Source organism: Tetrao urogallus (assembly GCF_951394365.1).
Source record: "Tetrao urogallus genome assembly, chromosome: Z".
Taxonomy (NCBI): domain Eukaryota; kingdom Metazoa; phylum Chordata; class Aves; order Galliformes; family Phasianidae; genus Tetrao; species Tetrao urogallus.
In genome coordinates, this window is record NC_136816.1 from 32,439,753 (window position 1) to 32,456,423 (window position 16,671).

The window sequence follows — 16,671 nt, forward strand, 5'->3', positions numbered from 1 at the left end:
TGAGTCATAGAATCATAGAATAGTCTGGGTTGAAAAGGACTGCAATGATCATCTAGTTTCAATACACCTGCCATAGGCAGTGTGCCAACCACTAGACCAGGCTGCACACAGCCACATCCAGCCTGGCCTAGAATGCCTCCAGGGATGGGGCATACACAACCTCCTTAGGCAACCTGATTCAGTGCATAACCATCCTCTGTGTGAAAAACTTCCTCCTAATATCTAACTTAAACCTCCCCTGTCTTAGTTTAAAACAACTCTGCCTGAATTTTAATAAAGGTTACTTAAAAAAAAAAAAAAGATATGAACCATCTTATATACTTACTGTTTTTATATAAATAATATATATTTATATATTATAGAATTAATATTTTACTTATTTTATTATTTATATCATTAGTATTATATTGTTATTATATTATTATTACAGTATCATTATACTATTATGCATTTATTGTAGTAAATATAAAAAAGTAATAGGGTCTACCTTTTACTGAATAGGGCATTTCCCTTGCCATGGGCAGGATTGCCAACCTCTAGACAAGGCTGCCCAGAATCACATGCAGCTTTGCCTTGAACAATTTTGAACTTCCTCAGTGCTCTTGAGCATCTGTTAATGTTTCTTGGGATACTTTCCCTTAGGCTGATGTGATAATTCTTTACTGCCATATTACCCAACCTGAACTCATCTCAGTTTAAGAAAAAGTGAGTCCTTGAACTACAAATATATAAATAAAAAAATCATGTCTGCCTGTAATGTCTACCTATCACTTTCTAATTATTATTATCTAATTATGTAATTTTTACTCTAGTACCCAGAACTGAGTAAATAGATCTAGATGTGCAGTGGAATTCCTAGGTCACAACCTGAACCAGTACATGAACACTTGAATGCCTGGAGAGGAATGAGCCAAGATTCACCCCTTCCTCTCTCCCCATCTCAGTGGAGTTTCTGGGAGTCTGTATGTTGTTTGAGTCTGCGTGTGGGTTCTCCCCTCCCTTATACATTAACGTTATATATATATACACACATACATATACAATATGTGTATATTATACATTAACAGTTCGTATGATTAAGAGTTATGCAATTATATTAACAGATGTGCTTCTATCATAGATTTCTAATTGATATGTTGTTTATTCCTTCAGTTTTGATGGAAGCTTTAAGATCAGCTGATCTGAAAACTACCAAGCAGCCTGTAGCTCTGTACTGGACTCAAACCTTTTCTTATTAGTCTAGTATTTCTTTACACATCTTTTCAAACTTTTGTATATTAAGGTATATTTTTGTTATTAGAAACAGTCATTACAATACAAACTATGCTCCAAATAATGCTAGTTACAATTTTATGTACTACTTTATAATTTATGAATATTAACAGTAAAATATCATACTCTGATTAAATTAGAATGCATGAGCATACATTTATCATAAACAGCATTATTTTATGTTTTTTCTCCAAAATTAGGGTGCTACTCAGATCTGATTTCATCATGTATGGTAAAGAATTTGTTTACAAATTATGCATATTAATTGTCCTGAAAAAAAAAAAAGGTACTCATTTGTTCATTTTCCATTTAACACTCTTCCATCCTCCATGACTTTTGTTTTTTTGGGGAGTTGTTTTTTCTAGGGATGACATTAGGTATGTTGAAATATTGTATCGATATAATTGATTATATCAATATATATTATTACAATTTATTAGTATCAATGATCACTGAGTTTTACCTAGCAGCAAAAATGCAGGTAATGCGTAATACACATGGGTTTCAGTTTGATTCAGTGTGTGTGGCAGATGTGAGAGGTGGAGTGAGCATTACACAGGGCCCTAGTCTTGTCGTGGTTTCAGCTGAAGCACTGTTAATAGCACATAAATATTTTGGTTGTTGTTGAGTGACAGATGTGCACCAGGTGCAGGGCCATTCAGTAGGGAAGGGCTGTCTCCATGATGGTAGCGGCAGAGGTCAGATGGTCCTACTAGGTGTTCAAAGATGCATGTGGCTTGTGGTAGCAGGTTGGACGTGCCTGTATTAGTGTACACCAAATTGCATCCATAAATGAAGGATATTTTCTTCTTATGCATCTGCTTGAGATCATATTTAATTTGCTTTCTTTTTGGCAGAAAGAAAAAAAAAGATATTTCCACACATAAACAATTGAATACCCATGCAGCCAGACAACCTACTTTGAGTAGTATTTGTCAGAAAGATTTCTGTTTGCAACTCTACTTTTTTACTTAGTTACCTTGCTGTGGACTCTGCAAAAAGCCTTTGTGCATGACTTCAAGGCTTGTCTATTTACAACCGTTTGTCACAGCGAGCACCTTTTGAAAATGACTACTCTGTCTATGAGCTGGCCATACTACCTTTCCAAAGCTCTTACGAACTCATCATCAAAGTATCTCAAATTTCCCCCCACAGTATATTCTATTCCCTCCTGTAGCTAATCAACCTTTGTCACTAAGGTAACTTCTTGTTCTACTTCCTTGAATATTCAAACATCCTTTTGCTATGTTGGCTACCACCTCCTCAAATTTAACGGCTAGTAAACAGTTCCCAAAGAGATTTATAAGAAAGGAAAAGAAGTCCCCTCCAAGCAGGTACTGGGGCCCCACCTATTGTAAGACAAGTTTGAGACTAAGTGTTGAAACAAAACATGTCTGTGGAGCCACACAACATGCATCCCAGCTTCCTAAAGGTTCAAGTAGTGACTAAACCACTCCCATCACATTCAAAACATTGTGACTGTCAGGTGAAGTCTTGATAAATGGAAAAAGGGAAACAGCACTCCAATTTTTAAGAAAGGGGGAAAGAAGACACAGGAAACTTCAGGCTGCTGAGCCTCACCTCTGTGCCTGCAGAGATCATGGAGCAGATTATCCTGGAAGCTACATTAAGGTACATGCAAGATGAGGGGGTGACCTGAGACAGCAAGCACAGCTTTACCAAATTCAGATCAATCCTGATCATTTTGTTAGCCTTCTATACTTCAGTGACTGAAGCAGTGAGCAAAAGCGAGCAAAGGAAGAGCAATGGCTGATGTCTATCTGGACTTCTGCAAAGCCAAAGATATAATCCCACACCACATTCTTGTCCCAAAATTGGAAAGATATGGGTTTAAAGAGTTCATCATTCAGTGGATAAAGAATATCTTGAATAGTCACAGACAAAGTGTTCCAACCAGTAGCCCTATGTCCAGATGGAGGCCAGTAATGTATGATATATTCCAAGGTCTGTCCAGATGCCACTGTTTTTTTATCAATAACATAGACATATCAGTAACATATCAATAACAAATTCATATGATTGAGTGCACTGTTAACAAGCTTTTTTGAAGATACCTAGCTGTGTAGTACAGTTGATATAAGAGAAGGCAGATGCTATCCAAAGGGACCTGGACAGGCCTGAAACATAGGCCCTGCTGAACTGAATCAGGTTCAATGAGGTAAAGTGCAAGATGTTCCATTTGGGTCAGGACAATGCTTGATATGTGTACAGACTGGGAGAACTTCTTGAGAACTGCCCTGTGAAGAAGGACTTGGAGGTAGTGGTGAAAAACCTGATGAAAAACTTAGTAGAAGCCAGCAGTACATACTTGCAACCTGGAAGGCCAGATGAATTCTGGCCTGTATCAAATAAGGTTTGGCCAGCAGCATGAGGGGGGGTGGAAGGATGCCTCTCCCTACTCTGCCCTCATTAAGCTCCAGTGAAGTACCGCATCCTTTTATGAGGTGCACAGAACAAGAATGATGGAGATGTTGGGGTGAGTCCAGAAGATAACCATAAACATGATCAAAGGGGGCACGTCTCCTACAAAGAAAGGCTCAGTGAGCTGGAGTTGTGCAGCTTGAAGAAAACAAGACTCCAGGTAAACCTCATTGGTGCCTTCTAGTACTAAAACAGCGCTTAAAAAACAAACAAACAAAAATAAACAAACAAAAAACCACCTGGAGACTGAATTTTCACACTGATAGTTAAAAGACAAAGGAGAATAAAGCAAAAAAGATTTTAGTCAGATGTAAGGAAAAGAATTTTACTTGAACAACTTGTCCAGAGAAGTTGTGAACAACCCATTCCTGGAGACATTCAAGACCAAAACTGATGGGGCCCTGGGCCTTGATCTAGTGACTGATTTACTGGTTGGCAACCCAACTCATGGAAGGAGGGGTGAAAATAAATGATCTATAACGTCCCTTTGAACCCAAACCTCATTCTGTGACAGTATTTTTAAAGTAAAAATAAAATAAAATAAAAATAAATAAATAAAATGAAGCTGCTTGTGTGTCTGACACTGTATTTCTACTCCATTTTAAGAAACACACTGACTTCATGCTACGTCAGGTCAGCCTAGTCTGTGTGCAAATCAGAAAAATGAAACCAAATCCTTTAAGGTTTCTGTGACCATATTCTGTGCAGTTTAACTCATTTAAACTAAAAAAAGAGAGAAAAAATACGCTATCACAGATGCTGGATTTTATTTATGGTGGGTTTTTTGGTCACAGTATGGAATTGGCATAATTTTATATGTAATTTTCAACTGTGTTAATTCTCAACCAGTCTTCTTAGTACAAAAAGGGAACAAGAAACAGCTGGATCAGGTGGTAGAATTGAATAGTTACATCCATATTGACTAAAGATAAGAGGAATAATCCAATTGTGATGCTATGTTAACTCAGAATATTCTGTCTGTGAGGACTTCTGTTGTCAAGAGTTAGCTGATTGGGTGGAGAGGTAGTACTGCCATCACAAATACCCCTGGGCAAGGAGGAAGCCAACAGGAGATGCCTGGAGATCACAGACCTCATGAGACTAGCTGAGAATGAGTGAGTAGAGCCAGGAGTGGTGGTGGCCATGCGCATACAATCAAAGAAATCCTAGGGAACTTGAGGAACCAGGATGGGCAATTGAACCCAGCAGTAATGGGGTGGTACAGCACTTAGGGCATGTAGTTTGCACGACAGGGACAGAAGACATTCTGCTTTCTATCTTTCAAAATCAGCATGAAGCAGTCTTCTATTGAAACAAATACAGTGATCACTCATTACAAAGGCTGGGCACGAGACAGAAATCCAGACAGGGGTAGCAACTTCCCCCTACAGGCAGCATGCATTTCTGGAATAGTGAAAGAGCTGCCAAGACCTTCCGCTTGTTACTTACTCTGGAAGGAGCTAGGCTTGTTCAGTGTTGAGAAGGGCAGCTTCACAGGGACCTCTTAGTGGCCTTTTAGTATTCAAAGATAAAAAGAATAGTGTCTGACTTTTTTCTTGGTCTGATGGTGCCAAGACAAGAGGAAACAATTCTAACCTAAAAGGAGAGAGATTTAGGCTAGAGGTTAGGAAGAAATATTTTAGTGTGTTGTGTCACTGGAACAGGCTGTCCAGAGAAGCTGTAAACACTCTATCCCTGGAGACGTTCTAGGTAAGGTTGGACGGGGCCCTGGGCAGTCTGATCTATTGAGTGGGAACCCTGCCAATGGCAGAGGGCTGGATTTAGACAGTCATCGAGGACCCTTCCAGTCCAAGCCATTCTGTGATTCAAAAATTATTTGAACATTAGCAGATTATCTCTGTTTTCCAATTTAAAGGTCCTGCATTCACTTAATGTAGTTCTAGTTTATTCCAAATTCTGAAAATATGCAATATCATTGCTAATGTAATAAAAAAGTTTTTGATTTCATAAAATTAAGCTGAGACTTTGTAGCACTCAGTTATTAAGCATTCACAGGTAATAATATTAACATATGAAGTAATTTTAATGGAAAATATAGCAGAAAGCAAAGTGATAATGTAAATACTGAGCTACTTACAAAACATTTCCTGCAGTCCATTTTAATTTAAATTCTTCTGAAAGTGCAAATTTTTAATATTTTTCTGTAAACACTGCAAGTAATTTGTCCCTCTCCTGGGGTGCTCTCTCTCTATTATTTTTCTATGGTTACCTAATGGGAAGAAAACCATGCTCAATTTTGAGTAATCTAACTTTTGAGACAAAAAAAACCAAACAGATTTGATACTGTTCTGTAGTTAATCATACCTAGATTTCCTTTACTGCTTTACAGTTTAATATAGATTTCAAGCCTTTTGTTATTGTTATTGCACTTGTACATAAAAAGATTTCTTATGAGAAGGCCTAAGGTTTTGGCAGTTCTAAGAGGCTGAGTAGACCAATATATCAAACATTCGAGTAAGGGAAATAATACTTTTCCACATTAAGATATCTAAAGCTGAAACACTATGACAAATAAACAATTTACTGAATATGATAAAGAATCTAAGGGTGGCAACAGCAAGAATAAAATGAAAGAAAAGTTTCATAATTTTTATTGAACTGAAAGTAATAATTTCATCCATCAATTATTTAAATCCAAAGTAATATACTTTTGTAAAGAGATAATACTATAATTAATTCCAACAACAACAAAATCTGTTAATAAAGTATGCTAACAATCCTTTATTCAGGTATTTTTTTTGCATAAATCATATAAAATTAAGTCACGAGATAAAACTTAAGTCATGTACATTGTGGATAAATATATATAATCAATATATCAGTGTGATAAATGAGTATTTGTTTGTCAGATAAAATAGTATTTCCAGTGATCTTTCATTAATGCTGTGTCTTCAGGATATGCAAATACTATTAACTTATACTGAAAAAAATCTATGCACTTGGTTATCTCCCATTATGGCCCTGTTTTCAGTTCTTTGCTCATTCCTCTTGCCTTTTCACCATCATGCAAACTAAGAATAAACTGTACAAGTAATTTTAAAATATTTTACAGTTCGTTTTAATGTAGGTGCTAAACTGGAATTATGGCTATGCAGAAAGAGAAACAGATAATTTATAGTAGTTACTTCCAATTAAATGTAAATCTAAAATGTATTATATTCAACATGTGAATCTTTTTGATTCTTTTCACATGAGAGTACCTACAACCTGTAAGTTCATTTTAGTTCTAGAAAAACAGTGGTTAGCTCAGAATACATGAAAGTCTTTCACTTATTTCTATACCAGGCTTACATTAGGTTGAAAAAAAGTCAATGCATACCGGGATCAAGCAAGATGACATCCTAACTTTCCCATCACACATCTCATTTAGTCGTCTTGATGATCTCAGAAGTTTTTTTCCAGCCCTAACTGTTCTTTGACTCAATTCAAAGTACACCATAAATGAATGAAAATAAGTCAAATTATCCACTCTGATACAGTCCAAGAAGACATGCAGAATTAAGAAATGACAGATATTATGAAAGTCCATAAAAAACCTCTCTATAAATTCAAATGATAAAAAAAAAAGTGTCATAACTGTGAATGGCAGTGAAAATTCCATTTGTATCATTGTCCAAGAGTATAAAGAGAGAAATTATTTGAGTGCTTAAGAAATATTTTACTATACACAGATAGTACTGCCATAGACATAGATCCAGAAGCACTGGAAAGAATTTAATAATTTTTATGTTTTATTCACTTCTTTCTACTATACACAGATTAATTCCATTCTTAACTCTATCATGTTTTTGAATCAAAATCTGTTTGTATTCAGCTGGACATGGAATTGTGCTATAATAGAACTACACAAAAACAATTCAAATATTATATTACAAATAAGAATTGTGCATTTCTTATACAGGTAGAAATTTACTGATAAAAAGCTAATAGAAATTTTTCTTATTACTATTTTGTATCATAGTTCACTGAAAAATTATGCATAGAATCATAGAATCATAAAATGGCCTGGGTTGAAAAGGATATTGTGTATTTGATAGTTCTTGTATGTATCTATCATACCGTTTTTTCCTGGTGATTTATTTTATAACATGTTACTCCTAACTAGAAAAGTTGAAAATTTGAGCCATGTTAGAGAGAAGGTATATTCCAGATTATATACGGAGATGTGAATGGGAAATTGCTCTTTTCTCTTGTTAATTTTCATCTCGTTAAACAGTTTCAAAATATAGATTTTGACAGGAAAAGATTTCAGTGTCTCTTGATATTCTCCTTAGAAACAACTATGTAAGTAGTTCTCTCTGTGAAATACAGTAGCATTACACATTTCCTCTTTTATATAGGCCTCTTTGTTGGCCTATAAAGAAATATTTCACTAATAACATGTTTTTCTAAGATTCATCATTACAATATATTTGATTGTAAAATTAAATCTTGCTCTTTTTTTTCCTTTTGTGCTTACCAATAAGATAATTTCTCCCAAGCATCACAACCTCTTTCCCATTAGAACTCTAATCTGTTGATAATGAGGTGAAAAATGAGCTCACCTCTAGAGATTATATAGTAGTTATGAAATTTTGCAGTTTCAGTTATTGAAGGCTAGATCAGGAAACACATTTTACTTGTTTCTTTTATATGAATTCATCATCCTAACTTTGTTAGAAGGGTGATATTTCATCCTTACCAAGACCATGTTGTCTTTTCCTTGTTGAAACTAGATATTACTGATTAGATTTGGGAGAACTTCTAACCACAGCAGTCATGGTTAGTATCATGCCTCCTCTTTAGAAAGAATTTTGCTTACAGAAATAAATGAGCCAATTTGAAAAAAATAATAGATTTGAAAGTATTTTAAAAGTCCATGGAGACACTTGTGTGAAAGGAATTGTGCTAATACATATATATCCATAATTATTCAGTAGAAAGACTCAGTTATCTCTGAATCAGGAAAATATGTTTTAATTCATATTCCTGATTTTTATAGAGAGAATTTGGTAGACAAACAGGAAACTTTGTAGAGGTACTCACCTCTGAGTTGTCACTTAACAGTTGCATCCAGACAATGTTTGTACTGAAAATAACTATTTCATAAAAACAAATAATTTACATGATTTCCCTGCATTTTATAATCAACAGATGACAGCATAGTACAGCTAAAGAAAGACTTGTTTACACTTCTAGTGCTTTAAATTTAGTCTTCTTTCAGCTGAAACTAGAAGAGAAATTGATTACAAATTTGTATTTTGCAAATTTAAATGAAGAATGAATGCATGGCACATATAGTAATTGAGCTGAAGAGGCATTTGACATTCATATCATTGATTAGCATCTTCTTTTTATGCACCATTGATTTTATGCTGCACTGAAGTCTTCTTTTTCCTGAAACAATCAGGTGTCCTTCTGTATGGGGTTATGACTTGCATGTTAATAACTGTACAATAATGATTTTGTGCTGGATCTTCACCAAGTGCAAAACATTAGAAAAACAAGATAAATTTTGTCTTTAGACATTCTTACAATGCTTAAAATTTAAGAGATGATTTTTGTTTTTCATTTCATGTCTAAAAAAAAATAAAGAGCACGTGTTGAGTTTGTAACTTCATGCTTTTCAAATAAAAGCAGGGCTAAAGTTGTCAGTATATGCTCATACACATGATAGTGAGGGAGCTGTGAACTGGCTATAGGTGTATCTCAGGAGTTAGCTTAGAAATGTACAGCCAGTTGAAGAACACAGAAAGTGATACCCTGATAGCCTCATGGATAAAAACAAGTGCTGCAATAACTTCAGGCATGTTTACATATACTAGAGCAATGGAAGATATTTTGAGATGTTCTTCTCTTGGAAGAATTAACTCAGATTTAACTCAGATATTTTACTAGAGTTCTATTTCCTTTTGATTTGAATGGGTAATTATTGCATTAATGAGAACTTTTTTTTTCACTGACAGATAATTGTGATGATCAGTTGCTGTCTAATTTGCCTCAGTCATCATTTAGCAGCTCATCAGAGCTGTCTAGCAGTCACAGCCCTGGATTTGCAAAGCTTAATCGAAGAGAAGGTGAGTGCATTCTATTGATTGATTCATGCCTTTATTCTTTCCTTTTTTTTCTTTTAAATGAATTCTTTAAAGCTCTTTCTTACCTCTGCACAATGCTGAAATTAGGTATATTGGACATATTCTGAGTTATTGGGGCTAGAAAGACACATTTCTTATTTTAAAGAAGAATGAAAACATAAAACAATCTCAAATAATTCACATTTCTACAGATAATTGGTTTTCTTTGTGGTAAAATTATACCTGCCAAGTGAGAAGGTTTTTGTGATTTCACTGTAAAGGATTCTTCCTGACTGAATCTAAGAACCTCATGTGATTTTCCAGCAGCATCAACAGGAGATAGCACTGGGCATATATTTGTGCCTATTCCACAAATAACGTTTTAAATTAATTTTGTTGTTATAATTTGAGGAAATGCAAAGACACAAGTGTCATTGTATGAAACTCTGCAAGGACATATGGGAAAATAGTGTTAGAAAACACAACTATATACTCAGAAAAAGTGCTTCTCTCTTCTTTTATTTTCCCCTTGAAATTTAAAATCCTGGTTACTGTATTTTCTATAAAGAGAAGGAAACTTGACTGTTAAGTGATCATTTTTATTACATTCATATTCTGAAAGCTCAATACCACTTCTAATTTTATTTGATTTAGTAATTCAATAAAATTTTCCATAATTTTGATCAGCTTTGGAACACTTTCTTCTTTTGTTAAAAGCTCTTAAAGTTTGACAGCATTATTTTTTGCCCATTTGTTTATGTAGCTGTTATGCAACTGAAAACCTTAAACCTTGAGCATTTATCATAGAAGATCCATATGGATCTGCATTACAGTATGTGTTATTGGCCAAAAAAGAAAAGAAAAGAAAACAAAACAAAACAAATAAAAAAGCCTTTTCTGATATACCTAAAAATAATATTTTGTTTTAGAATTGTGACTAAACATCTAGCCTCCAGGTTGAAATTAAACAGTTTAGATATAAAAGAACATGTGTTATCATTTCAAATAATTTTTATCTGATGTTTGGAAGCTTTGATTCAGAGTGTAGGCTAATTTAAGGAAATCATGAAGCTCAACTTTCCACCTATCAGTAAATAAGAACAAAAGCAAAAGGTCTAGAACAACTATTCTGGCCTTTCTAAGAAGAAGCTGCTGGAAACATTGATTCTGTTTAATGAGGGAACAAAGGAAGAGACTGTTCGGACAATGAGAACTGCAGCGGGACTTCAGAACATTTCAAACAAATCTTGTAACCCACATGCATATCTGTTTTGTACCTATATAAAGTTGATAAACATGTAAATACCTTAAATTATAACAGTGCTTTGCACTGACAAAAACATTTCCAATCTTGTATTTCCATTATTTACTTGAATATTTGCTGTGTACTGTTGGATAGAAACTTGATAGTGAAGAAAAATCCTATTTCATTACCCCAGTGTAAAATTTTTTAATTGTGAACTTCTGTTTTGAGTGAAGTTGTGATGTTAAATATATCTGTATTGGTACCTTAAATTGAATTATCTTAATTTGAAGTAACATATGCTCCAAAAATCTTACCCAACATCTGACTTCTCACTAAACTGTACACTGGAATTTTTAAAATGCATATGTGAAATCTTTTTCACATTTGACTCTTTTCACGTACTGTGAAGTTCTTTGTACCGTGTTAACATATAATCATTTTAGAATTGTCTTTTCTTTCACATTACACCCTAACGCATGCAAATATTAAAAAATGCTCTTAGTTTCACCTTTACTTCCTTCCATCTTATCCAGATGCAAAGCAGCGAGTTGCTTATAAGATTACTTAGTCTGTCTCTGTCTTCTTTTTTTTTCCAGTGTATCTCAGAGTCACAGTATTCAACAGGGTATAGATCAGAATGCTTTAATCATGTGGCATTTTCAAGCATTTTCTTGTCACAGTAACACAACTATACTTTCTGGTTAGGTATCTTTTGGTTCAGATAGAGATAATTCAGTAGAATTGTGTCAGTAGGGTGAGATTAAAAATTTCTTCAGTCTTCAAAAAATTGATCTTAAAGGAATACTCCCAACTTTCATTTTATTTTTGAATTAAGGGTAGACACTCTGTAGACACTCAAACTTGAAGGGATTACTTTTTCTACTGAGTATATATTTAATTATTTTCGTGAATTTTCAAAGTAAAATCTGACTGTGTTTGGTGGTGTATGTACATGAAAGTTATATTTGGGTAGAACATAGCAAGTCATTATATATATAAATTTAGTAAAGAACAGGTTTAGTCACGCAAAAAATGGCTTTTAAATTTAGACCACAAGAGAGATCTATTGTAAGAGAATATGACTGAGATTGATAGAATGTCAGTAATGTCATAGAAGCAATGGCATACTGTCATAGTTTTAAAATATATTGTAATTGATAACTTAATTGCAGATGGAATTGCCTTTAATGTAAGGTAATAGATGACTTTGAATAAAAACATATAATTCCTTCAGACAAAGTTAATAAGTGGTCAGGACTGATTTTTATGATCTAACATTCAGTTTAGACAATCAGATTACCCTAGTTCAATATTTTTTTTTTTTTTTTTAATTAGTTCTTAAGTTTCCAAATTTAGAGAAAATTGAACACAATTCAGACAGGAAAAAATCACAGTGTTTATACACAGATTATTTGGAGTTGAGCCATCACAATTAAATGCAGAATTATGTGGTTAAGCTCTCAGATTTGCAAAAGTCTTGAATAAGACAAGCAGAAATAGAATTATTTAAAGTTGTATGTTTTATGTTTATTTGTCTTGTTTTCTCATACAATAGATGAAACATACTCTTCTTTGAAACACACTCTTCTTTATAGGTACAAGCTAGGCATCCAAATAACGGTCAGTACTCAGAGCATACCTGTTATCACTAGTAACTGAAACCTTGAGTACCAGCATTTACCCTGGGATGCTTACTCTGTAATGCTTTCCTGCACACTGGTGAGCACCAGGTCCAGTGAGGCTTCACCTTGGGTCAGTCTGTCTAACACCTGGATCAGGAAGCTACCCTCAACAGACTCCAGGAATCTCCTGGATTATCTGCCAACCGCCATGCCACTATCCCAGAAAATATCTGGGTGGTTGAAAACCCCATCAGGACAAGAGCCCATAAGCACAAACTCCTGCAGTTGAAACAAGAAGGCTTTTTCAACAGGCTCCCCCTGATCTGGTAGCCTGTAGCAGACCCCAACCACTAGATGTCCTTTACTGGATCAATCCCTGGTTTTCAGTCATAAGCTTTCAACCTGCTCATGGCTGTTACTCAGACACAGCTCTTTGCAGTCTATCTACTTCCTAACATAGAGAGAAACTGCCCTTCCCTTCCTACCTGTAGCCTTCAATCAGATTATTCCAATCATGGGATTCATCCCACGATGTTTCGGTGATAGCAACCAGATCATAATTTTCCAAGCACATCACGGTTTCCAGTTCCCATGTTTATTTCCCATGCTGCGTGCTTTAGTGTAAAGGCACTTCAGTTGGGCTTTCTGCCACACTACCTTTCTAGAGGGACTTTCAGACCTCCGAAATAATTCTGAAGTTTTCCCCCCACTGTTTCCTAGAGGGACACGAGAAGGTTTCAGATCGGGTGTGAGCAACATTGCCTCTTTTGAGGAGTTCCCAGAACATCCTACAGGCTTATCCCTGCCATTTCCTACAAGTAACATCCCCAAGCCCTTCTCTGTCCCACTGATCACCACCTGCTTCCTTCATCCTCCTGAGCTCCTTTACCCTCCCTGTTCTCACTGGACAGCAATAACCCAGTGTGCCCTGTGCCTCTGTCCCTGAGACTATTTAAAGGTTGTCACCAAGTGTCAAGTGTCAAGGTCAAAGGTGGGCAGTGCCAGCCTCAACCTGGATGCTTAGCACCCTGCCCACAAGCTACCACCCCCTAGCACAAGCACAGCACTGTTGCCGATTTCAAAAAGAAAAAAAAAAAAGAAAAGTACGCCTTTAAAGGAGCTTAAAGGGATCCTTTAAAGGATCCCTTGCCCAGTGCAGTATTTCCTGCCCTGAAAGCAAGTTTCCGCAGCAAAGCGGACATGCTGCACTGTATAACTGCACTACAAAAGTTAAAGAAATCATCAAGTTCACAGCATCTTCAATGAGGACAGAATCTGAAGTAACAGATTTCATTGTTGCCTAAAGTAATTTTTAAATTATTTTTGTTTATTATGATTTTCATATTGTAAAAGAGTGTATGGGAAAAAGAAGGCAGTAAATTACTCCTAAGTAGAGTAAGAAAGTGGCATAAAATATTTGCAGGTATTTAAATTATTTACCAAGCATTGTGCTTTCATGAATATTTATAAGGATTCAGGAACATCCACAAAGTAATTTTCAGAAAAGTAATTTGAACCTCATAGTTAAAATCCATTCAAGCATAACAAATCATAAGAAAAGGTTTCAATCAGCACTATTTAATGTGTGAGAACACTGGAATGGGAAATTGGAATTATAGGGAAAAGCATAGAAGATACTAGGAAGCTGTAAAAATTATAGATTCATAGTTGAAATTGAGTTTGTTTTTCCACCATGCGTATAGTTTATGCAAATTTCTATTTCTGTTTCTATGGAAATAGAAAAACAAGTGAGAATCTTTTTTTTTTTTTTTTTCCAAGGGACATTCTTAGGGATACAGTATTTAAATATTTATTAAAATGAACTTGAATAGGCTGAGAGTAAGAGCAAACAAGAATAACTTCAACAGTTACATTTGTTTCAACTCATTTGGGAGTAGAGGATGCAGAATTTTGTTGCTAATAAACAAATGTCAGAAACATTCACTCATTATTGGTTATGCCAAAATTAGAGATTTTGTCAATCTTCTAAGTTAAGAATGTAAGAAAAATTCTGTCTAATGTATATGTTACGAATTTCAAATGTTTTGGGAAAAAAATTCTTAAATTCCAATTAAGAACTCTTAAATTGTTAAATTATAAGGCAAGTTAAGGTAAAAATATAAAACATTCTTTCTGTATCATACCTACAGAAAGTCCAGATATTTTAATATCAAAGTGTGGAATGAAAAATTGCCACCTCTAAAGCATTTCCCTTTTCCTTCAATTAGTGTTCATTCTGCTCTCATGCAAGGTATAAAAATTCTCTTCTACTACCTTCACATAATTACATTATATTCCCTGCTGTATTTCCTTCAGATTTTCAGTGAGAATTGAAATCTATCCTTGTTCCTGGATCAATTTTTAGTTTTGTTTTATCAAGAAATTAGAGAGGTTGTAATAAATGCTTTAAATGTAAAGAATGGAAAGAAGGTGTAAAAAGGTCTCTGCTTTACAGAGCAGCATTCAATAACATACTAACATCATTGCCCATGCTGAAATTAATTTTGTTACCTGTCACTGAATTGCCAAGCATCACACAAAACTATTATGGGCATACTCCAACAGCTAAGTTTAAAGATAAGTATTGAACTTTATTTTCTGTATTTATTAATCTGCAGTGCAATTAGGCATTTAGCTTCTCCCGGAAACTGAAATCAACATGAAAAGGTCAAGTAGCTCCATTAACAGGGCTATTAATGTGCAAACAAAAGTCTTAATTGATAATTTAATTAAAATATGCTGTTTTTTCTTCTTATTCTCTAGCCAATTAAATAGAAATTGGGGTAGGTAAATTAGTAAAATTGTGTGAGGTAAAAATGAATGAATGAGATTGAATCAGTAGCACATTTCAGTAGCACATTGTGTGATATTTTCCTCTTTCTTTAAAAGTGTAGCATTTTTAGAAATTTGTTTGCCTGCTACTTCATTTTTTTCTCATTTAAAATAAGTAATTATTTTATAAGTACAATAATACAATCTTCAATATTTTAAATTCCTAAAAATTGAGGTCAGTTAGGAATCAATAAATAGCAATAAATCTAATTCCCATTCATATTATTTGGAGGATGAAAGAGTCTTTATCTATTTTCTGCAGCCAAAAAATTTATGAGCAAGTAGGCATTCCACAAAGTCTTAACCTGAATGTTCTTACTTATTGTTTCTCACCTTTGAAGGAAAAAATGAAAAATGAATTTAAAATTTCCATAAATATCACGACCAGTTAATTGCTTCATGAAATTTGGAGCTCATTTAAAAACTTCCCAAGTGTAACAAAATATTTGCAGAATTGAATATCAGTAGCAGACGTATACACTATACAAGGATAGCTAATCAAATTTTGAAAATGTAGAACAAAATTAAAGTACATCTTAGAATTCTAGAATCATAAAATAATAAAATGGCTTTGATTGAAAGAGACTGTAAAGATCATCCAGTGTCAGCCTTCTATTCCATAGGGTTGCTATTGGTTGCTCAGGGCCCCAACCAATTTGGCCTTGATCTCCTCCGGAAATATGACATTCACAGCTTCTCTGGGAATCCTGTTCCAGTGCATCACAACATTCTGAGAAAAAAATTTCCAACTAAAATCTGACGCAAATGTGAAACTATTCACCATTGTCTTAATACTGTCAGACCATGTAAAAAAATCTCAATCTTTTTTATAAGATTCCTTCAGATAGTGAATGGTTGCAATTTAGTCTCCCTGATGGACTTTCTTTCTCCAAGCCGAATAATCCTAGCTCCCTTCTCCTCTGGGCTCACTCCAATAGCTCCACGTCTTATGCTTGGAACACCAAACTGAGATAAAGTATTCCAGGCGTGGCCTCACAAAGGCAGAGGATAGAAGGTACAAATATCTCTCTCTCGAAAGGCTGCCCTCTTTTGGTGCAGCCAAGGATATTGTTGGCCTACCAAGCTGCAAGTGAATACTCCTGGTTCATGTCTAGCTTTTCTTCCACCAGAACTTCCAGGTCTTTCTCAATGAGTTCCTCTCTCGGTCTGTCTCAACTCATGT

General features: G+C 34.8%; 1 protein-coding gene across 1 annotated transcript in view; it reads left to right on the plus strand.

Moving 5' to 3' along the window:
- CNTNAP4 (contactin associated protein family member 4) overlaps positions 1-16,671 on the plus strand; it is a gene marked incomplete at both ends in the record, with an annotated part of 193,079 nt that overhangs the window by 43,077 nt on the left and 133,331 nt on the right. The window contains one exon of the mRNA XM_079548789.1: positions 9,681-9,791. Within this exon, the coding sequence (XP_079404915.1) occupies positions 9,681-9,791 (111 nt within the window). The remainder of the gene's footprint in view (positions 1-9,680; positions 9,792-16,671) is intronic.